Source organism: Gymnoscopelus braueri (assembly GCF_963280865.1).
Source record: "Gymnoscopelus braueri genome assembly, chromosome: 17".
NCBI classification, from domain to species: Eukaryota; Metazoa; Chordata; class Actinopteri; order Myctophiformes; family Myctophidae; genus Gymnoscopelus; species Gymnoscopelus braueri.
In genome coordinates this window covers 20,277,975-20,302,701 of record NC_137617.1, presented here as the reverse complement: position 1 = coordinate 20,302,701, position 24,727 = coordinate 20,277,975, and the positions used below count along the sequence as shown (strand labels likewise).

The 24,727-nt window shown below is 41.5% G+C and overlaps 3 protein-coding genes across 3 annotated transcripts in view; all 3 read left to right on the top strand.

Moving 5' to 3' along the window:
* Positions 1–338: 338 nt before the first annotated feature.
* On the top strand, positions 339–5,084 carry ccr10 (chemokine (C-C motif) receptor 10). The gene is made up of 2 exons (XM_080455062.1): positions 339–459; positions 2,876–5,084. The coding sequence occupies exons 1-2, from the start codon at positions 435–437 to the stop codon at positions 4,099–4,101; spliced, it is 1,251 nt and encodes a 416-aa protein (XP_080311188.1). The 5' UTR covers positions 339–434; the 3' UTR covers positions 4,102–5,084.
* A 3,975-nt stretch (positions 5,085–9,059) lies between these two features.
* LOC308104319 (C-X-C chemokine receptor type 6-like) lies at positions 9,060–11,333 on the top strand. The gene is made up of 2 exons (XM_080454728.1): positions 9,060–9,153; positions 9,851–11,333. Exon 2 carries the CDS (start codon positions 9,853–9,855, stop codon positions 10,975–10,977), a length of 1,125 nt encoding a protein of 374 aa, XP_080310854.1. The 5' UTR covers positions 9,060–9,153; positions 9,851–9,852; the 3' UTR covers positions 10,978–11,333.
* Positions 11,334–14,081: 2,748 nt separating this feature from the next.
* Positions 14,082–24,727, top strand: part of fmnl1b (formin-like 1b) — a 51,913-nt gene continuing 41,267 nt past the window's right edge. Inside the window, exons 1-2 of the mRNA XM_080456098.1 lie at positions 14,082–14,129; positions 16,985–18,148. Of these exons, the coding sequence (XP_080312224.1) occupies positions 17,990–18,148 (159 nt within the window). The 5' untranslated portion in view covers positions 14,082–14,129; positions 16,985–17,989. The remainder of the gene's footprint in view (positions 14,130–16,984; positions 18,149–24,727) is intronic.

The window sequence follows — 24,727 nt, the reverse complement described above, 5'->3', positions numbered from 1 at the left end:
CAGTCTTTGCTGATCTTCCCCCCCAAAAATGTGTTCCTCCTCCATTAGTTCTCATATAACTATGAGTGTATTGAGTGCTTAGTCACATGTTACATAATCAGATTGCTTACATTTAAAATTTAAAATAAATTATCCACAACTCGTGAGACGTGTGCATCAATCCAACAGCAGAATGTTGGACCATTATGAGCAAAATATTCGGAAAATCTGAATTAATCAGTCGCAGTGACTCTACCATGGTAATGTAAAAAAAACACATTTTCATGCTGATGGTGTGGGTTTTCTCCCAGTGACACAAACAACAAACACAGGGCACGATAAGGTCAGAAAAACACAGAAGCACTGTGATAGGCTACTGGCTGAGGTTAAGATGTAAAGCAAATTCTGCTAGCACTACCAGGCACTATCAGAATCACAGCCAACGGCCTTGGGACATGAACTTCACTCCAAGCAGTGCAGGTAAAGTGACTTGGAGGGGGAATGAATAAAAAATAAACAATGTCACTATTATATTTTTTGAACATATAATTATAATTAATTAAATCAGTGATTAGATTTGTCTGATAAACTGACTTCTGTTTACCCTATAGAGAGGCATATGCAAGCATTTCCTTGTTGTGTGTTTACAATTTATCGCTTGTTTCACTGATATATACTGAATATTATGTCTAAAGTATACACCAAAATGTTCAATTTCATTGGAGAATTTCTTCAAAACATTGATATATTTTTGTATATTTAGATGAGATGACTTCTACACATATTCTATATGCAAGGACCACATGCAGTTTAGTTATAAGAATCACAATCATATTTTCAAAATACAATACATCCTTATTGCATCTGTAGAAACACAGATGCAGTTATTATAATCTCCAAATTATTTGCATTATTAGCAAAATTGTCAAGACTGTATAAAAGCACAACTATTTCAAATACATATAACACACACATTTAATAGATGAATTAACAAATTAATTAATAATGAAATGTAATGTATCACTCATCACTTTTAAATTATTATGCACGTCATGGTCTCCTGATGCAATGTTTTCCGGCAGTGGTCACGCTCAACCTTCATGTGATTGCAGTTCCTTTATAAATCTTATGATTAATATTGATGCGAGGGTTTCAAATAATTATAGCTACTTTTTTTCCATTATAGGTTTCAACAATTGTTAGTGAGAGTCAAAAAGACAAGGCTCTTGTCAATCTCAAGACCCTTGAAGCAAAAAGTTTTCAAGCAAAAATTCCAGACTGAGCTCAAATGTTTACAGCCTGGCATCTGAGCTTCACTTCTGCTTTGACTAAAACCACAACAATAACATAATATTTGTGATATAGCCATTGCTGCATGGTCACGCAAATTCAGCCACTGGAAATATTTGGAGTATAAGAAAAATCTTATACGACATATACTGTCTGTTGGGGGGGGGAAAGATTAAACGCAACTATGCCCTATTTACAGTATATCACAAATCTGAAAGAAATGCCAAACAATGCCACAAAATGCCTTCCTGTTCTCAGTTTCTCTTCTTACCTCTCAAGAATATCTATCAGTTTCAGTCTCCTCTGGTAGATGTATAGGACGCTGTGTGTAAACCCCCAACGTGTATGAGATAAAAAATATGTTTTGTTACAGACAGTAACTTCAGCATTGTTACAGGTGAGGATCCCAGATGAAATGAGATAAAGTGGTGGTGTTGTAAACCAGCTTTAAAGGCTGTTAGCACGCGACTCTGACTCATTTCTATACCTTAAGACAACCTATGGTTTACCCCCATGCCAACGGGCTGATGCCTGTCACGCAAGCTGGCACACTATGACTAGAATATCACTGCAGATTACTCAAATTGACCCAACATAAATGGTAGGGTTCGTGACAATGCCTCACTTTGCCTCCTACATGATATGCAGTGTGTTACTGTACTGTCTCTTGCGTGCCATACTGCCATTCATAATACTGTACTTATGATTATATTTTCTCACCTCTTTATTCTTTGAGTCATCAATATTGAATAAAAGTGTATTCATTCATATATTCATTGGAAATACCTTCCTATAATCATAAATAATGTTAATTTTACATTCACAGTATATTTATCTGTCCCCATGTTCACTCATTCAGAGACCCAGACTCAAGTCGAGTGCCAGAATCTAAGCTCAATCTATAGAAAGAAAGTGGTTCTTCAGTGTTTTTTTTGGGTGGTTACGGTGCACCCACGGGCGTAGTCATAATTTCAGAACTGAGGGGGACAGATTGTTCAAAAGTAAGACAATGTTTATGCATGGGTCTGTACAAGGCAAGCCATCTAGAAATGTGTCTTTCTCCTACATAGATTTCCTGAAATATTAATTTCAAGAAATGTAATTATATACTGAAATGGAAGTCAAAGGCTGTCGGACTCGGATCGGGCTGAAACTTTGCCAAACAAGCAGTCATACGTCATCATAGATACTTCATAGATGACTGATGTCAAAGACTGTCCATGTGAAGTCTGAGATCAACATGAAGCAACACAATCATTAGACATGTCTTGTTATTGAATGATTTATTTTATTTTATTTTATTTTCACACATAAATCAACAGAAGTGATGGGAACTGGAATACGATAACATTGAAGCTGATAAATGATCTGTGTGGAGTTCTCTCTCCTGATTGGTTAGACAATGAGATTGTGTGACATTGGATTCCTGGATTCTGAACTCATAGAAATTGTCTACCAATACTGGTTGATAGATTTTCTATAAAACTGGTTTGTCAATTAAATTGACCTGAATTGAATTGTATTGCTGTTACGTTTGGGTCGATTAGTTACACAACTTCAGCTCCCTTGGTATTAACTGATTATTCTTCCTTTATTTTCCCACCAGCTATGACTGACACCAACGAATACGACGAATATGTCTACTATGACAATGCAACTGATGATTATGACAACTCCACTTGGCTCTTCAACTCCACTCTGACTGACCACTCTGAGTGGTGTGAAGCCGGCGAGTATGAGCTGGCCATCAAGATCTTCCAGTCGTGCATTTTCTTCCTGGTCTTCCCGCTGGGTGTGGTGGGAAACTCCCTGGTGATCGCCACGTTTGCTCTCTACCGCCGCCGTCTCTCAGTTCGCTCAATGACCGATGTGTTCCTCTTCCACCTGGCGCTGGCTGACCTCCTGCTGCTCCTCACGCTCCCGCTCCAAGCCATCGACACTCACCTGGGCTGGATCTTCACCGATCCCCTCTGCAAGGCTACGCGCGCCTTTTACGCCATCAACACTTACAGTGGGCTGCTGCTACTAGCTTGCATTAGCATTGACCGCTACGTGGTGGTAACGCGGGCCCAGAAGGCACTCCGGCACAATAACCAGATGCTAACAGCTGGCAAACTCGTCTGTTTGGCGGTATGGCTGATCGCTCTGTTCCTCAGTCTGCCTGAGATCTTGTTCTCTGGTGTTTCAGGTTCAGGTATTGATGGTGATGCATATTGTGGACTGCAAAAGGGTGGACAGGTAAAAATGGCCACCTATGGAGCCCTCATCTTCATCTTCTCCCTGAGTTTCTTAGTCATGATGTTATGCTACTCTGCGATTGGTCTAGTCCTCTGCAAGGGACGCAAACACGGGCGTGGCAAGGTGTGGCAGCACCAGCGCACCCTGAAGTTGATGATGTTGCTGGTGTTGGTATTCCTGGTCTTCCAGCTGCCCTACACCGTGGTGCTGGCACGCAAGATGGCAGGCCACTTCTGTGGCCCCGTGTGGGAGTACATCACCTGCACCTTAGCCTACACCCGCTGCTGTCTCAACCCCATCCTCTACGCCCTAGTCGGCGTACGCTTCCGCAACGACATCCTAAAGTTTCTTCACAATGCCGGCTGCCTATGTGGATTCCCCCTGGGGCCGCAACCAGAGAGCTGTACATCCATGTCTCCCTCATCCCCCGCTGTGACCTCAGTCTCAGCTTTCTCACCCACAACCTCTCTCCACGGCCCCTCTAGCAACAGGGGGGAGCCCATCAGCAAATCTCATCCCGACTTGGATCAGTCCCGAGTAGGGAACGATGCAGTCGAGCAACCCAAGTCGTTTTTGTTCCAAAGAATCAAATGAATTTCCATGGAATCATCTATAACACATGTTGAACACCTGAATAACATGCTCAGATGTTGAAATGAAGGTCTTTTACTCAGGGTGCACTGCACAGATATTGTGTCGACCACATAACTGCAATATGTCAAGTTTGGTTCTCCCTGCAGTGTGTTGAATGTCCTCCCCCCTCTCTGATATCAGATACCTGTCTCCCTACAATCCTATCTAAACAGAGCTTCATTGCTCTATGAAGAGTACTGTATCTTGGCCTAGAACTCAAGGTGCTGTGCCAAAGGGGATCATTTCCAATGTAATGTGCATACATTAGTTAGTCTGACTTCAACACAGAATGACATTCACTGATCTTTTGCCACCTCCTTCAGCTTGCGAAGCTCCTGCTGTTCATCTTTCACCACTCCTGTTTTTATCAAGTCTCAGCAATAACTTATACATTCTTGTTAGTGATCGATATGAAGCTATACTGTAGGCCTATACAGTATATTTCTTAATGAATATGTGAAGTACACACACACACACACACACACACACACACACACACACACACACACACACACACACACACACACACACACACACACACAGTAAGTTTCGGTTAGGAGGTTAGGAGGATGAAAAAGCTGGGAAAGTTTCTGATGGTTGATGATGTCATATCAGGGTACATTTTTGTTGCTAATTTTTCCTGTAAAGTTCTTGAATAAATCCCTCAACGGTTAACGGTAAAGTGATATTTAAACTCTGTAGACAGCGTGCTCTCTTTATTCTATGGTGTCCACATCATAGATATATCTATGGTCCACAAAAGTCCACCGCCTGCCACCTCTCTGTACCAAACATGTTTCCAAGCGCCCCCTCGTGGATAAAATAGAACACCATCAAATTAACGAAGCATAAGGAACGGGACATGCAAGCTATGAACATTGAGTCATCTAAACTCAAATGCTCAGATTCTATTTAGTTAAAGTCATATCTAATAATAATAATAATATCTGGAATGTATATAGCGCTTTTCTAAGTACTCAAAGACGCTTAAATATCTGTTTTATGTATATTGTTTTCCATATGAATTAAACTTGCTTCATAAAAACATGTCAAGACTACTTTTTGAAACACCAAATAAGTGACTTTGTGGTCAGTACACAGCCCCAGAGATATGTGCTGTTGATAGCAATACAATTTAAACATGTAATGTAATGTACATACAATAGAGCAGGGACTTGAACATGGGAACTGGATTATATCTTTGCACCATCAAGGTGATGGCAAAATATGCTTGTACATGATTTAAAATACAAAAACTGAAGTTTGTGTTTGTCAAAGTTTGTGTCCTTGGGTGTCACAGTCATTCAATGTACATGGCACAGATCTGTTGAACATTAACATTACATATTTAACACACATTCCATAACATAAACTATATTAATTTAAAGTACCCACAATGCACTATTCACATGATAGTACAGTAGGCTATCTCCGTTTGCGAATTCAGAATTTTCTTTATTAAAATAATATTTATGTAATGTTACATTCACTTTTTAAACAATAATGAATGCCACAATTATGTGTGAACTAATTTGGTTCATGTTATGCCAGATATCACAGCTGGATTAAATCATTATCATTGACAGACACACACAAACCTTTAAATGAGAAGCATCCGATGGCAGGTAACATTACTTAGAGTGTGAATCTGGAGGAATCTATAGAAGAATCCATGTGCATCTTATCTTAACAACTTTACTTCACTAGCCCTTGGGCATTAATTAAATGACATTAAACACTCATCATCGATTTCAGTTGATGATATTCAATAAACGGATCATAAGAATGAAATGTCTTAGGGTATTCTTTATATTAAACAATTGCTTGAACCATGATGATAAATACAGACATGCTGTTCTAGGTGGCTGATGCCTTAAAAACAGAACTTCCATCCTCTTTCAATTCTCCTCTTTTCCATTCACACGTAATTGTATCACACAGACCATATGACAGTCATGCCCCTTGATTAGTCATTTCTCCTTTTCACTCACGAATAACAGTATCACTGTCGAGAATAATCCTTAGTAGACCAATTTAAAATGTGTTGGTTTGAAGGACACCCTCTAGAGTCTAGAAGATCATATACATTACCCACATAAAGATGTATCTAGGCTACATATTGCTTACAAAGAAAATGCACATGGAGGGGAAAGCCTTGTCTACACCAATGTGTCACTGCCACCCATTCTCTAATAATTTTGCTCATGGACACACGCCTAGACAGGAGTGATTACAGCTGCATATCTAAAGGGCTACAGTAGCTCAGACGCAACAACATCATGGTGGCTGTCTGATATACCAGAGTCTTTCAGCAGAAAATGGTCAGACTCTGAAGAGAAGTTTCAGCTAGACCAGAGCAAGATTCTGGAGAAAGTGTATGGGAGTGGAAAACCAAGGACAACAATACCACCAGACTCTGAGCAATTTTGGACAAATTCTCATTTATGTCCTGTGCAGGATTATTTTACCATAGTTTTTCTCAATGTGATGCTCTGGTGGGCAGCACATTTCAACATAGAATTTCTAATAAAATGTGACTGTTACTGCACAACCCCAAAACATTACCACACACAAAAAGAGTTAAGGCACTCCCTTGAGCGCACCTTTCTAGTCCTTTTTTGTATTATCCCTTTGCATTCTATATAACAGTGGTAGTAGTAACTTAAGTCCTACTTTTCACGCAATACCATCTAAAAGGGTAGACATATTAGACAGTCTGAGATCTGCCAGAGTTGTGGTAGTCTTTAGGTAGTCATTATAGTCGCAGCTGACAGGCAGATCAGTCAGTCAGTTGAATATCCAACATGAAGATGGCCCCAGGCCTGTCTACCTGATCTGCAGGTTGCCTGGCATGTCTCTTTTGCATCCTCTGTTTCTTTAAGACAGGTACATCTGATGAGTTCATGGTGTGCACCTAGGTCCTATAGGTACAGGTCTTTAAAACGGCCAAGGCTGTGGAACTGAAGAGAGCCCTTCTCTAGTTATGCTTTATTTTCTGATTATTTATATTATAGTCTTGACTAAACTGTTTTTACTGTTCTTTACCATTGTGTTCTCTCCTCATTTGCTGTGACTTTTTTTTAACAAGTGGTCATCACAAATGGGGGCTTGATGCATGGTTTGTACAGAAGCCTGTAGGTTACATTATTTGTTGTTATTGTTCTTTCTTCAATTTTGGTTGAGGAACCAAAACCAAATGTTTTGGTTCTAGTGGTGTGGAACCAAAACCAAAACTGGTCAGATCAAGTGACTTTATTTACTGGGGAAATCCAGTAGATGTAAGCAATGCTTCCTCAGTAAAAAAGCTTTGTCATTTTGTTCGTCAGCTGTTTGTTATTTTTGTATTGTTCACGTGGTTATCAGCAGTTGTCTTGGGGGCACCATTAGTCTTCCCCAATGCAAGCGAGCTACATTGTAGGTGTCCAAGTACACATCACCAGTTCACATTATGAAGATTAGGGTTGGGGTAACAATTTTTTTGTCTCCGCCAGGCCGAAGGCATGGCGAGAGAGTATGTTTTGCACCCTGTCCGTCCGTCCTTCTGTCTGTGAACAGCTAATCTCCGGCACTGTTGGCCTGATCGCAGCTAAACTTTGCACACACACTTCCTGGATGCCAATTCCAAACCTCTGCCCCAAATTTTTCTAAGTTTTCACATGGGCCTGTTATAGCGCCACCAGGTGGCCGATTCTACCTGGCCTGGCGGAGACCTGTGCTCCGAGGAGCACTTTTTCTAGTTTCTCATGCTATTCTCTGCTTTCACAAGAACAATACACTAATCTACGCTGAACTTGTGTATTCTCAGTATTCTCTATTTTGATAAAGAAGAAATGACGTATCTTGTATCATATTAAGTCTTAATGTCAAGATATGTCTCTCCTATTTCTATCTTTGTGTCTGACTGTCTCTCTGCCTGTTTCTTTCTGTCTTTCCATACTGGCCACTCCCAGTCCCATTTACACACCTGTCTCCAACTGCCTCATCAGTCCAACAGTTACTCACCTGAGGCAATGACAACTTCCCCAATCAAGCCACTGCCTGTTAAACTGGACTCTTTCTATTCGTTCACTGCCAGTTCGTAACCGATGTTACTTGTGTGTTGTCTGGGCTCTTGTTATTGATTCAGTGTTTTATTCCTAGTGTTCCTTGGCTTTTACCTTCTGCTTGTTTTTGGACTTTGATTATTCTGCCTGCTTTGGATGTGTTTACCTGTATTGGACTGCTTATATGGTTTTGACCTCTGCCTGCCTCTGCCTGTCCATGTAAGCCTTTTCCCTTTGGTTTGGCTGCTATTAAAGTCTTGGAACTTACTTCGCCTATGTTGCCTGCATTTGGTTTCATGCACTTGGATATCACCAAAATTTTTATAGGTGGTGAATTTTTATGAATCTTTGGCATGTTTGCTTGAAAGATATTTAGACATGAGTAGGTGCAACATGAAACTATATGTGCTATGTATTCTCCATCTTTATATGTGTGCTCAAAGACAGCCGTTTGTGTGTGCATCATGTACAACAGAAGAAACTGAAAATCTGCAAATGTCAGTTCTTTTCATTATCACTTGGAAAAAATCATAAGTACTTTAGAATAACTATCCTTTATAAACAGTTAATGGCTCATTCACAAACTTAGTTAATGAGTTATTAAATGTTTGTTCATCGTTGGTTAATGATTTACAACTAATGAGTTATTAAATGTTTGTTCATCGTTGGTTAATGATTTACAACTATGCCTACAAATAGTTAATAGAACCTGAACAAGCAATTAATCAAGTAATTACTAACCAATTACTTGTTAAGTAGTTTATTAACACCTTTCAGTTCAAGAAAACCCTCTCTGCTGCTAACTCCTCCTACTATTAACATCATCAGTTCTAGAAAAGGCAACACCAGAGCCCTCTTCTCTAGAGCTACCCTACTAGAGCCACCCAGCACCCTCTCTGCACCTACAGCTGGCCTCATCTGCCCTTCCATCAGGAGACTCTTTTGGCTTTCCATCACAAATTATTTAAAGGTTAGTAGATATATTTGATAAGACCATGTCAACAGCTTATAGAATTTTTATCAAATTATTTGTAAACGGTCAGTTTGATAATACCATATTCCATATATATATACCATATACCATCTCATAGAGCTTTATGAGATGTTATTCTTCCTTGCATAAATATTAGTCATACGTACCTCATGATTTATGAAGAATCAGCAGTCGCATACTAGTTGACAGTAACCACTTCCTGACAACATTGCATCAGGAGTCAGGAGACCATGATGTATATAGAAATGAGAGACGCATATTCATTAGTATATTCACTGGCATTAGACTGTATAAGATATATTGATAGACTGTACACGTGTTCACTCATTCAGAGACCCAGAACAGGTGTCTCGAGGCAGAATCACAAAAATAAATTTATTTTGGTTTGGTTCTTGACCCTTTACTTACTGTACCTCTCCTGTGTTTCATTGTTGCTGCTATGACACCTAAAGTGGGTAAGGATCTAAGAGGGTGGTTTGTGTGACGTCACATCAGATCCCCAGATTCTGAGCTTGTAGAAATTGGGTTGAGGAGTCATGACCTAAATTCATTTTGACATTATTTTTTAAGAGATTCTATATAAAACTGTTTTGTCAACAACATTGAACTGAATTGAATTTTATTATGTTGAAATAGGGTGATTACTGATTATTTTCCTTAATTTTTCCACCAGCTATGAATACCACCCCCAAAAACGATGGATTTGACTACTATGACAATGCAACTGATGATTATGACAACTTCTCTTTGCTCTTCAACTCCACTCTGACTGAGTGGTGTGAAGCCGGCGACTATGAGCTGGCCATCAAGGTCTGCCAGTCGTGCATCTTCTTCCTGGTCTTCCCGCTGGGCGTAATGGGAAACTCCCTGGTGGTGATCGCCACGTTTGCTCTCTACCGCCATCTTTCAGATCGCTCAATGACTGATGTGTTCCGCTTCCACCTGGCGCTGGCCGACCTCCTGCTGCTCCTCACGCTCCCGCTCCAAGCCATCGACACTCACCTGGGCTGGATCTTCACCGATCCCCTCTGCAAGGCTACGCGTGCCTGTTACGCCATCAACACTTACAGTGGGCTGCTGCTACTAGCTTGCATTAGCATTGACCGCTACATGGTGGTAACCAAGAAGGCAGACCGGCTCCATAACCAGATGCTAAAGGCTGGCAAACTCGTCTTTTTTGGGGTGTGGCTGATCGCCCTGATCCTCAGTCTCCCTGAGATCCTGTTCTCTGGTGTGTCAGGTTCAGGCATTGATGCATATTGTGGATTCAAAATGTGGGACACAATGTATCAAAATGGCGGGTCAGAATGGCCACGACGGATCAAAATTGCCACCTATGGAGCCCTCATCATTGTCTTCAGCCTGTCCTTCTTAGTTATGATCGTATGCTACTCCGCGATTGGTTTAGTCCTCTGTAAGGGACACGGATTTGGCAGTGGCTCGCACCGCCGTAATAGCGTACAGTTGATGATGTTGCTGTTGTTGGTATTCCTGGTCTTCCAGCTGCCCTACACCGTGGTGCTGGCACGCAAGATGGCAGGCCCATTCTGTGGCCCTGTGTGGGAGTACATGACCTGCACCTTAGCCTACACCCGCTGCTGTCTCAACCCCATCCTTTATGCCTATGGCGTACGATTCCAAGGTGGCGTCCGTAAGCTTTTCCACAATGCCAGCTGCCCGTGTGCACTCCTTCTGGGGCGGCGAGAAGAGAGTTGTAGTCTGCCTATGCAGTCATTTGAGAACCAGAGGGATCCTGGTTCAATCCCCGGCTCCTCTTTGCTTAGTGTTGAACGGTCGTGACTCGTTGAGCAAGAGACAATCCCAAATGCTCCCTGGGTGCTGTTCAGTAGTTGCCCACTGCTCCTGAAAGTTAGAAAGGGTTAAATGCAGAGGATAAATTGCACGTATGTGAAAATGTACTCAATACCTCAGCATAAGGGTTAGGATATAATGGCTTGGGAATCATTTCTGAGTGTTGAAGGTGTAAAATTGATGTACAGTAGGCTATAGATCAAATATTTGATTGACTATTTGTTGCAACTGTTAACTTTTTCATATTCAATGTTTTTATAGTTGTATATTTAGTTTGTCAACATTTCATGAATGTTTTATTGCTGCTTTTATGTATAGTCTTCCATTTGTATAAATACGGTTTCAATTTTGGGCGGTGAAACCGCCCCTATATGTGAGGTTTGGACATCGACATTCGATTGCACCCCCCCAACCCTGCGCTGTGATTGGCCACCAGTGTACCCCCTTAACCCTGCACCGTGATTGGCCAATCACAGTCTATTCAGGACTGTGATTGGCTAGTGAAACATGACACATGTGCATAGCCCTATAAATAGGACTATGCACTTAAAAAAAACACATTTATGTTTTTTTTTAAGTTAGGGGTGTACAATGGTTGGTCCTTATCTTATCATCACAGTGACTTCCATCACTGTGATGACCACTGTGACCACACTGGCACTGCCCACTTCACACTGGGTGTGATTTTTTTAAACTATTTGATCTACCAAAGAAATTATGAATAACATATTTGAGTATATTTGAGTTTGAATAAAACAATAGGCTACTCACATCACTTTGTGGTCTGTAGGCTACACACCCACAAAGATTGAATGTGGTGTTGATAGCATTACATGTAATGTACTGTAGCTACATACCATAGAGCAGGGACTTGAAAATGGCAACTGGATTATGTTTTGTACCATATACCCCTGGTAGCAGAAAAAAATGTTTAGATATTAAAATTGGATGGTGGGTGGGTGGCAAAAGATGTGACCAACCCTGATGATCCGGATCCAAGCTTCGCGTGGCATAGTGCTCTGATCGGCGCTACTAGATTTTCAAGCCACAGTGAATACAAAAAACGGAACTTTGTGTTTCCAATCACAATATCTATACTGTTTGGATGTTACAGTACAGCTATAGTGTGCATGGCACAGATCTGCTGAACATTAACATTACACGTATACAACATTTTAGGTATAATTTAGCAGAAGGTCTTATCCAGAGCGACATAAAAGTACAAAATCAGAGTACGGATCAATTCTAGTCAACAAATGACAGTGTAAATAGTCACATAAGTAAAGTGCAAAGAGAACAAGTAGTGCTTCAAAGAAACTACCAGGTAACAAGGTGTTACCAGGTAACATCAAACCCAGTAGGCCTATCTGTCTAAACAACGTGCATCTAAATAACTTTATAGTAGGCTATAGTAGGAGTACAGAGATTGGCAGGAAACAGGGAGGGGGGGGGCTGTTGTTCCTATGCAAATACAGCTATCACTAAGGGTTTAAAAACACAGACATACCCCCTCTCACACTCATTGGATAAGAGACATCTTGTATTGTCTAAAACTGGAAAAGATAAGGTTCTCATTAAATGGCTCCTCCAGTAAGTTTGGGAAGGTATGGGGTCCATTCTATCAATTTGTCCGGAATTTGGATCCATCTCTGATCGGGGATACGGATACGTGAGGTCTGGTGGAGCATTGATACGATGGGTTTGCTGTGGCGGGGGTATTGTGCTGTATAGCGGATTTTAAACGTGACATTGATATGTATTGTTTGACTGATGTGTCTGTTCTAGTTTTGTTTTTGTTTTTGTCTTGTTCGGTCTGTGTTTGCTTTATATAATTTGTATATGTATATATATTTTTTATTTTATTTGTACTTGTCCTTTATGTCTTGGGGTGATAATTCAATGTGATTATTGAGCTTTAGTATTTTATTGGTTGCACTAAGGAGCTTTTTTATGCACCTGATCATTTGCATTTAATGCTGAATCCTGCTGTGAAACCCCCAATAAACAAAGTAAAAAAATAAAAAACACAGACATCCCTTTTTTTTAAGAACTTAAAAAGCTGGACCCATTAAAAAGTGTTTGGGGAACACTGGCCAAGTCGCAAGAGAATATAAAAACATACACTGCTGTTACACTGCTGTCCTTTTTCTGGTGATGGTTTGTTTTACTGATTGCATTCAGGACCAAGTGGAATGCAATGTTATGTTGTGTTCTGTACTGGTACTATAACGCCTTTGACCGCTAGATGGCACACTAATGCAGATACTGTAATTACATTTGCATTTTGTTGGGCCTGTGTCTATGGGCTGTGTAGATGGCGGTTTGTATCCTGCTTTATTAAAACCAATGAAGAACAAAAAGTCTGTCAGTCAATGATACCACAAGAATTAGTAGTTTACATCTTGGCTTTCAACATTAATTTATTTTGACTCCAAATTAGCATGATTCGTGAACTAAATGTGATGTGATATTCAGAGCTAGGCTAGGATTCCCTCTTGCCCTGAAACGAACTTCAACCTGGCGTTTGTACTTTCTCTATTTACGGCCCGATAGGCCAAATATAAAGTGCTTACCCCATGGCCACAAATGTTACAATTATGTTCGGGCTCGCAGAAGTACCCGTATCTTCCGTATTGTTCAATAAAAAGCATTTTAATCCGATCGGTGCGATTTTCTCTTTGGATTTTCTCCCTATTTCCTCCACGCTTTCAACTACGCGACCCTATTGGTTGGGAGGTGAACTGCACTCTGATACGCTATAACTCTATAAGAAAATGGCCACCGATCGGATTAAAATGTTTTTTATTGAACAATACGGAAGATACGGGTACTTCTGCAGACCCGTACAGAATTGTAACATCCGTGGCCATGGGTTAAGCACTTGAAATTTGAACGTTTATGTATTTAGATGTACGGGCCAAAAGGGGGAAAAGCGCAAACAGCAGGTTGAAGTTCATCCGTGACGGTCGTGACAGACGACGACCGTCGTGTGATGGCTAGGATTCCCCCATGCCATGTGCTTTGTGCTTAGACGGGAGATAACGCATAAAGGACTCATGAACATCTATGACTATGATGACCCAATATATACAGTTCTGTATTGAACAACAGAGGCGATGAATGATGACGAGTAAAGAGGGGTAAGTTATAGCATCTCCTACTTACTTTAACATAACTTTGCTCAGTGTCTGCAGTTGTCAAATACCACATTCACAACATCTTGTCTGTCATGACTTTCTGACGACATGTTTATGACATTAAAACCAGTCAATCAATGAATTAACTTATTTAGTGTGAGTGCGTGTGTCCATCCACGCTTATATGTGTTGCAATTTTTTATGTCGCCTGGATGTCAAAAAGACAAATATAGGCAGTGGCGGAAAGCAACTAAGTACATTTACTCATACTGTACTTGAATTCCGGACTTTTACTTGTAACAGTCTTTTCTACATTGCAGTATTGATACTTTTACTTAAGTAAAAAACGTTTCCCACCACTGCAAATATCTTTTTACCAACTTATGGTTGATAAGTTACCTCACTAAAGATGTGTGAGCTACATTACTGGGCAGCTTGCATTTATTATTGGTCCTGCTGACCAGGTGTGTCCGGGGTGCTCCTTCCATTCCGACATCTCACCACTCCGACTAGTGGCTTCCGCGTGCGGTTATGGTTAGGGTTAGGGTTAGGTATAGGGTTCGTCAACGTCGGAAAGGCGACATGTCGGAAAGGAGAAATGCACCCGGTGTGTCCAGACCTGGGGTATCAACATAACACTCATTATTTATTGACCAGCTGCATCCAGGTATAATCCACCTTCAGTAACAGCACCCTGTTCATTCTGTGCACTATAGTGGCTTGCTAGTATGAGCCTTTGCCCTACTACAAACAATATAGGGCTGAAGTGGGTAATGTATGTTTTGTAATAATAATCAAAATCTACAAAGTTACTAGTTACTAAAGTTTTCAAACAATTGGAGTGGAGTAAAAGTATAATATTTGCCTCTGAGATGTAGTGGGGTAAATGTACTGAAAATTGGAAATATTCCTGTTAAGTAAAAATACCTCAAAATTGTACTTAAATACAGTACTTGAGTAAATGTACTTAGTTACTTAACACCACTGCCTGTTCATTCTGTTGCTAGTGGCTTAGTAGAGCCTTTGCCCTATACAAACAGTGGTGGAAGAAGTACTCAGATTTCTTCATGTAAAAGTAGCAATACCACAATGTAGAAATACTCTGTTACAAGTAAAGGTCCTGTATTATAAAAAAAAATACCTGAGTAAAAGTACAAAAGTATTAGCATCAAAATATACAGTAGGCCACCAAAGTTAAAAGTAGGCCTACTCAAATTGTTCAAATGTTGTTAAACCTTTTCCAAAAATTGTAGATCTACGAGCTCACAACTTCAAATAGCCTAAGTATAGGCCAGGGCTTAAAGGAGTAGTTCACCCAAAAAATGACTTATTTTCTATCAATTGCACACCCTATGAAGCCTTGAATCCATGGATTCTTTTTTGTTTTTGTCGCATTCCTAGGCTAATAATTTGATTCCCGTCTCCTACCGGCTAATGTATCCGGTAGGAGACACAAAGTAGCTTATTTGTGTCTCCTACCGGAAATACACACGGTCATCAAATTATTGTCTTAGGAATGCCACAAAAACAAAAATAAATCCATGAAATCAAGGCTTCGTGACGTGTGTAATTGATAGAAAATAAGATTTTTTTTGGGTGAACTCCTCCTTTAAGTGCTTAATGTATGTTTTGTAATAATATTCTAAATCTGCAAAGTAACTCGTAACTAAAGCTGTCAAATAATTGTAGTGGAGTAAAAAGCACAATATTTGCCTCTGAGATAGAGTGGAGTATGAAATATAAAAAAAAGGAAATACTCAAAGTAAAAATACCTCAAAATCGTACTTAAGTACAGTACTTGAGTAAATGTCCTTAGTTACTTTCCACCACTGACTCCACACAAGGCTGTCAGTCATCTATGTGTAGCTACCACACAACTTATGACTCTGATTAAGGGTCTGATCCTGTTTTTCAGCCGCCGTGCATAAGCTCACCTCATTATGAGGACAGTTTGAGGGTATGTGGGCTGTTGTTGTGGGGATTTTCGAGCTTACTTGGAAATAAAGGGACTTTGGCACGGCGTGATCTGGCTGTACGAGTTGCAGCACTGTGGCTGTTATTTGAATTATTGAGTTATTTGAAACTCCAGCCTGAAGCTTTTTGTTTACTTTATTTAGAAGTGCCTACTGAAAATGAGCAGAATGACATTAACCCTCAAACAGTGTATTTGTGAAATAGGCATGGTTTTAATTACAGTGGAAAGGAAGGCTATCTTCACTTATCAGTGGCAGGAATTTACATTTTGCATTCAGTTAAATCATAGTCGGTTAAGAGTTTTATAGCACTTCATCATGTAGCACTTCATCATGATTCTGATGAAGATGCACTTGGTATCGAAACCTGTATAATAGCACCGTGTGAATAAAAAGGCATTTAATTGTCTAAGATGCTCCAGTGCTTTATTCCTTTTGTCTATCTCTGCAATATGTCTATTAGGACAGTGGTTCCCAAACTTGGGGTCGGGACCCCCAGGGGGTCCCCAAATGATTTTGGGGGGTCCCCAGATGATTTGCTTACAACATTGTTTTCTCACTCAACTGTAAACAAACCAGCATACAGTATAAGTGTATACAGGGTATACAGGGAGCTTGTAGATCGTCTATTTTCACAATATTTATCTGTGGAACCGAGTCAAACTAAATGTAATGCCTACAACAATTCCAAGTACTTGTCAGGGTGGGGGGTCCCCAGTTCAAATATGATTATTTTGGGTGGTCGCAGCCTGAAAAGTTTGGGAACCCTTGTATTAGGACAAACAATTATTGTAGTTTACTGGGAAAGGATGCTTCCTCATCAGGTGCCATCTCTTCTTTCTCTCCTTATCGGTACAGTAACTATACCTGGATTTGAATCCACAGGTCTCCTCCTGCAGGGGAAACCAAACATCTGCCGCCCAACCGAAGGGGAATCCCTCTCGGCCAAAGGGAGATTGCACTGCACTTCACCAGTAGCAGTTGAACAGGTTGGGTGTACACGTACATGGAGGCATTAGGACCCAGAGAGCACCCATCTCCCCCTGTTCAGTCCTGTCCAACACTAGCTGCTGGTAGAACTAATGCTGTCGCTGCCACCTCTGCCTCTGTCTCTGTTTTGGATACACAGAGAGAAGCTGATCACTGGATGTCTGCCCACAATACTCATCTGTTGTGTTTCTCATGCTCTGGCAATGGCAGCCAAAGGACCAGTGACTCCCAGCATCCAGCGTACGTTTCAGCAGGGGGAGGACTTCCATAGATTACCTGCAAGCCGGCACAAGTCTCTTCACCAATGGCCACTGCAGCTGTGGGACTACTAGGCGACACTGTCTCAAGAGTTTTCTCCTCAAGTGTGCTGGGAAACTCGGAAGCATTACCTGTTGTCAATGTTTTTGTTTTGTACTCCTTCTGTTTTCTCTCTGTCTCCGAGTTATTTTTTACAGCCTCTTTTTCTTTCTCTGTGTTCAGCTGTCACTCTGTCTGTCACTCTGTCTCTTATGACTCCCCTGAACCTTCTGGTCTCTCATGGGTTTATACGGCAGCAAGACCTAAAACAGATATAACCACTTTTTTTGTGTGACTGCGGGGTGAATTTCATACCAGTGCGTTGTCCTTTTGAGAAGATGAAGAAATAGTGAATACTTTACTTTGCACAACCTTAGCCTGAAGGTCCATGGCCTGTGGTCATGGAAATAGCCAAATATCACAGGTCAGCACCACATAGACCCTTGCCTTTCAGTTTACATAAGTAGACATACTTTGTTGGATTACAGAGGCACACCGCAAGGTTTCTAGAAGTGTCTTAAACTAAGCGTGGATTTACAGTGCAGCTTTTGGGTGCTGTGTGGAAGTACTTGTGGATCACTAGGGTCCATCAGGGAGACGGTCATGGGGAACGCAGCAGGAGGCCCTGAAGTGCCTCCCGGGAAGGAGGGGAAGACAGCGGCTGCCCAGCTAGGCTCCATGGGACCCCAAAAACAGTCTGCGGGGCCCAAGCTCCCCATGCCCCCAGAAGAGGAGCTGGAGGAGCGTTTCAGTGCCGTGCTGGTGAGTTGAGTTTTTGCACACACACACACACACACACACACACACACACACACACACACACACACACACACACACACACACACACACACACACACACACACACACACACACACACACACACACACACACACACACACACACACAAACACACACTTGCACACACACAAATACAATATACACATAAGCAAGCACCTGCACAGAATGTTCATGCATGTGTATATTGTGCATAAATACAGTATATGAATATGCAACAGTATGTGTCACGTGTACGTACATTCACAAAACCCTTCACGCAACACAAATCAGCTCACGTCACAGTGTGGAGCAAGTCACTAAGTCAGGCTACCCTTTTGCCTGATTTATGCTTAGTCTCATGCCAGTGTGCGACACCTGTAGGCAACTAAGTATAATTCAAGCAAGACACAAACATCCACCAAAGGAGAGATACCAAACCACACCAAGTCTTGACAAACACTCTGTGACAAACTACACAGACAAAGAATGCAGATAATGATAGATAATGTCCTGATCCTCAGGATAGGATCATTGATGAGCCAGGTGCCCGGCATGACTGTGGAAACTAAAGATACCTAAAACATCCTTTATGCTAAGGCTTATACTGCATCATAGGAGAAACTGTGGTAAAACATCCACATCCACATGCAATATCTTTACAACTAAGAATCAGACTGGTTTGATTTGAATACACAGTGTAGAACAGGCCTGTTGTGCAGTGTGTTGTACGAGTGTGTTATTTTTTGTAAAGAATTGAAGGTATTTTATTGACTTCTGGAAAAGTTGCATATTTGTAGAGGTGGCAAAAGCGTAAAGAAATTGGAGAAGTGAGAAGTGCTTGTGTAACCAGGTGGCCACCAATTTGAATCCCCAGGGAGGCTTGGGAAAAAGTAGGTATGACGAGTCATGCGTCTTCCCTTCTCTCAGCAACTGCTGTTGAATTACCTTGAGCAAGGCATTAACCCCTAACTGCTTCACTGGACATGGTCATTAGTCAAGAGAATGTTGTGTTTTCACTGAGGAGCTAGCAGGTACAGAGCTGTATATCAATTGCCATGTGAGTAATGTTTTGCGGAAAAACTGTCTCTCAAATGTTAAACAGATGTATCTTCGTAGATACATTGTTTAGAAAGTTCAGCTAGTCTTCCTCATTCTTCTCCTGCCCCTCAACAACAATTCTACGATGACAGAATTCAGTACGGGCCCCGGCATTCCTCGACCCTAACTTGATTTTCTTGTTACCGCCATCCCTGCATGTTTAGTTGTCCTCTGTTTCAGCATGGTCCTGGACGATGACTGTCGAGCTTGTGCTTGAGTGTTGACAGCATGTGAGTGTTTGCGGCTGCGCTCGCTCACTATGTTTGATATGCGGTCACACAACTATGAAGTCTCTTCAGTAGCATTAAAACATTCCTTAGTTTTATTCTCAACTCATCTCCCATCTCATGGTGGAGTGTGATAAGCAGGGTTTGATTTGCTGTAGGGAATGGTATGGGGGGGAATCCATCCTCTGCCATTGATTGCATATTTCAACTCTTAATGTTTTTTTCATATATGAAGCATTTTATACTTAGTTGTATCACAGTGTCACACAAAAGTAGTGAATATAGCCTAATGACAAGCTCTGCAACAGTTACAGAAAGGTGAGGGGAGTGTTTCCCCTCACCTTTCTGTCACTCTCAAACTCACTCAAACTCAGAACATTGCAAATACTTAACAGTTCCTGTCTGATAACTCTCTTCTCTTCTCTTCTCTTCTCTTCTCTTCTCTTCTCTTCTCTTCTCTTCTCTTCTCTTCTCTTCTCTTCTCTTCTCTTCTCTTCTCTTCTCTTCTCTGTAAACACAAAGGACAGTTTTGTATGTGTTTCCAATTAAAATCTGCCAATCAAACAAAAATGGAAAACGACCCAGGACAGGAAATGGGCAAGGGCATGCTACCTTCTGGAAACCCAGGACCACAGTTATGGACAGAGTCTATTGCCTATACAGCCACAAGAATGCGGCGGAGCTATATTTACTATGTTAAATAATCTTCCTTAGTCTATTGTGCTTATTATAAAAAAGAAAATAGCCTACATAAGAATGTATACTGTTGGGATATGCATGTGTGTATATTATCAACGTAAGGGCAGACAGAACACATCAATGTACCTGTGGGTGCAAAATAGTGCATGGAGAAGCAAGAAAATAGATAAAACGGTAAAAAGTACAGCAGGTAATTATATGGGTAGATATATACAGACGTGTGGTAGGGCTCAGTGCCTGATAAGGCCTGCCTGTGGAAACTGTCCCTTAGACTGTTTGTGTGCCATTTGATACTTCGGTATCGCCTGCCCGGCGGCAGTGTGAACAGATTGTGGCTGGGGTGGTTAGCGTCCTAAATAATCTGTTTTGCCTTGGCCACGCAACACTTGGTGCATATGTCCTGGAGGGACCGAAGCTCACCTCCAATGATGTGCTGGGCTGCCCGCAGCGCCCTCTGTAGTGCTCCTCAATTGAGGGTGGTACACAGTTTATGCAGCATGTCAGGATGCTCTTGATGATGGTGCTATTGTAGTCACGCTAGTTTTGGATGAGGTCAGGGGCTTGGAACGCACACCGTGCCAGCTGGAGTCTGCAAGCAATCCAAGATGTGTCCGCTCGCATGCACACACAACAGCAAGTGAAAATGTAAATGAACTTCTACCCCATTACGAGTGTCACCAGTACACAGCAATGCCCGTAGTGTTCATTTAATCATGGTTCATGGTTAAATCAACATTTAGCCTAGATGTGCAGTGCATAGTGATACTAATTTTGTATCATGTCAGTTCTAATGGCCTATTCAAATGGGTTGGGCCTGACAGGTGAGGAAGATTTAAAAAGTCCCTGACGTATAGCTCCTGGGCCATTGTCTCCCCACCCAGACGCGAACAGCCTTTTTGCATGTAGTTTAAGCGCAAGGGGGGCTTGGCCGCGGGTGGCAGGTGGGGAGAGAGCCTGGCGACGCGAGCTATGTTGTGCACTGAGTGGCAGTTGGGGCAAACGCAGTCCCCACAACATCATTTACGATTCTGTGCCTATCGGTACATAACTCGGACGGCGCTTAGTAGACTAGCAGACCATCGGCCGGTCGTCGCGGGCACTCGCGCCTGGAGGCGCTCGGGCGCGACTCCTCGGCCTCAAGGTCTGCTGAGTCGGCGCGCCTCCGTCATGGTCCAAAACTATACTTTATCGGCGAAAAAGGTAGTCTGCGGTTGTTTGAAAAATCGTAAATGATGTTGTGGGGACTGCGTTTGCCCGAACTGCCACTCAGTGCACTAACATAGCTCGCGTCGCCAGGCTCTCTCCCCACCCACCACCCACGGCCCCGCCCCCTTGTGCTTATACTACATGCAAAAAGGCTGTTCGCCACCCAGACAACTGATTAGCCCTCCATTCCCATTCTCAAAACCAATGTGCAGCATATCCTCTCTTATCAGCCCTAGAACCATTTACACTGTCACTATATCACCATGGCATTGAACCAAACACAGATCATCTCCCCCCATCCTCTGCACCTCTTCTGCTGACTCTGCATAGCAAATCTCCTTTGAGCCAAGGGGAGATGCTACTCAACCTGCATACAAACCAGTTGGCTGCTACTGTAGATGCTGTATGCACCTCTGTAGAGCTGATGTGATGATGACATGAAATGAGGCTGTGTGGAGGGTTTTAAACATCCTTTATTATTTGACAGAGAATCTATTTGTCTCATTTGGCATCTGCTTTCATAGTGTGGCTTTGTGAGTTATTGTGGGCTACCGTATATGATTTCAGATTGTGTCTGTCTGTCTTTTCCTGCAGTTAAGTCTGCAATCTCTCGAAGTTTCTGACCGGGACGTTGATTTGAGGAGTGACTTCTTGTGTAAAACTATTGTCATACGGAGGTCAGAAAGGCCAAAAAAATTTAGATTAGATCGGTGGTATGAGAAAGGTGGGGTGAAAAAGGCAGGGTGCATGCATACAGGTCCAGAATCATTGAATGTACATTTTATGTTGTGGCCTGGTGATTGAGAAGGTCATGGCAGATGATGAATTAGTCCAATTTAATCAGATTCATATACTTGAATGTCCACACAGCCAACGCTGTGGTGGAATTTGCTCTCGGTACAGCGTGGCATTGGGTTTCGGCATCAAACATGGGACTAACATCATCGTGTTGGACACAGCACACAGTACTCACAGTGAATGAATAGTCACTCCATCAATGAACCATTCAGCCCTCATGACTGGCATTGTCTTGCTGGTATTGTCTGCTCTTATTAGGATGGAATGGAATGGCACTTTGGATAGGTTGGCATGCACCTAAACCATGCCTGGAAAAGATGCATATCAACGTAAAGAGAAACACTCACACATGCATTTAATTTCATTGTTGATGATTATCATTGTGTCAGTGTTCAATTGCTACGATTCATTTTGCATGCCAAGCTATGGTCTATGACTATCATTACATCAACCGGATTCATATTTTCTGAAGTCACACAGACGATTTTTCCATAAATCCACAGTGAACAAATTCAAAGATTTCTCCAGTGACATAACTGGCTGAACTTTTGTGTAGCTTTTTGGCGTAGTTGTGGAGACACAAGGCAGCTGAGTTTTATGGCTGTGAATGGAACATTAGCAGAAGTAGAAATAATGTTAAAAATGCCTTTAACAGTGAGGCATGAAGAACACCTTTCAGTTTATTTGTGACCCTTATTTTGGCAGGTACCTTGATATGCTGTGTGTTGGGTCTGCATTTGAATAGCGAAATTAGCAGACGCTTCATTGCGATGAGTGGTGAGCTTATTGATCTGCTATTTACGCTATTTGTCGTATGACGAAGTCTATAGGGCTTAGCTGCTGTGCTTATGTGTGATCCTTTGAAGCAGATGTACTAACGTTGTCATTGACATTCACTGAATAACACAGCTCTGATATCATATCAATATCTTTAACATAAGTCCATATCTAAACCATGAAAGATTCTTCACAAACTATAATTCTGCTAATGAAAGCTATAGTACAAAGGCTTGGCTGAACTAGAATAACCCCTTTTATTCAAATTCATATTGAGCGTCTTCCCTCTGTATTTTGCATAACACTTTGCATAATTCTCCCAACTGGGGAAAGTGGTGGTGGATTGGGGTGTAATTGTGTGAGAGAATATGAGAATTGAAAAGAGAGAGAAACAGGGAGCGAGAGAGTGTCCAAACACCTGTTTGTTATTGTGTACCCTCTCAACAGCTTGAGATGGGTCATTTTGAATGAGGTGCTTTTGATTTACTTCATTTTAACTCTATTTTGATTATACTTTGTATGTACAAATAGATGGGGGCACGTTCTTCCAGGTGAATCAAGGTGAAAGCAAGTTTTATTTGATCCACTTCAAGAACTGACACCAATTATGCAAATGTGTGACAAGCTCTAACCAAATCTGCTTTGTAAAAAATAAAAATAATTCTTGACCCAAATAAGACCAAAGAACCATAAAACATGTTGTTAAAGTTTGGTACAGGTATGGCAGTCAACCACACCATACAGCACTCCACTTCCTTAAGCCAACGTCTTTCTGCAGGCCAGGATTAGAGACAAGGAGACACTTGACTTGAGGACTAATTAGAATTTAGCTTGTTAGAGGTTTATTATTTATATATTTTTTTGGCTATATTATTTGGGCTTTTTCTGCCTTTTATTGGATAGTATTAGTGAAGAGAGACAGGAAACGGGGAGAGAGACACAGGGAATGACACGCAGCAAAGGCCGTCGGGCTCGGGACTCGAACCTGCGACGCGCTGTCTGGCTACACTGAGCCTAAGTGCCTGGACCGCTAGGCCCAGCGGTCCGGGCCATGAGGTGTCTGAGACATGAGACAAGTTTTGTTCCATATGTGTCCAACGTCTGAAAGTGAAAGTGTTGTAATGGAGATGCACAGGGTACTGTTACTGTTAGCTGAACACTCTCTTTTTCTTGAGACCTCCTTTTCGTCTACTGGATACTTCATATACAACTCCTTCTCTTTCATTTCTAAGCATGATTATTTAATCGGTCGCAATGCGTAAGACACAATGCCTGGGAATATACGATGCTTTATTTAAAGGAGGAGCGTGAGACAGTGCCGTAATACTGCATTCACACACCTGGAAACTGTCCATTGCCACCACAGTCTTATCCATGGGTCAACCCATTAAAACCGGGAAAGCATCTGTGTCATTTTAGATTTTAGCTATATATATATTTATATAGCAACATACGTTTAAAAAAGAGATTTAGAACAGTGGTTCTCAAAAATAGCAGATCTACAAGCTCACAGTGAGCTTGTACATCTGCTATTTTTGTGTGTTCTGATATTGTTCTAGGCGCACATACTGTACATAGTATAATATTCTTATAATACTTTTTAACCACACAACTTCCTGCCTCCTACTTGGATTGTATAAGTGACTAGAACAATACCTATTAAGATAAGTTCTATATTGGATTTCCTTCTGGTAGATATGTGGATGTTGAAATGGTGCAGCCCTCAGACTGCATTGGAAGAGATTTCATAATAATGAAA

Excerpts from the sequence above, each read along its gene's own strand:
- ccr10 (XM_080455062.1), top strand. The coding sequence starts at position 435 with ATGAACTTCACTCCAAGCAGTGCAG. Across the intron at positions 460-2,875 it reads CTTCACTCCAAGCAGTGCAG|CTATGACTGACACCAACGAA; the intron begins GTAAAGTGACTT and ends TTTTCCCACCAG.
- LOC308104319 (XM_080454728.1), top strand. The coding sequence starts at position 9,853 with ATGAATACCACCCCCAAAAACGATGGATTTGACTACTATGACAATGCA.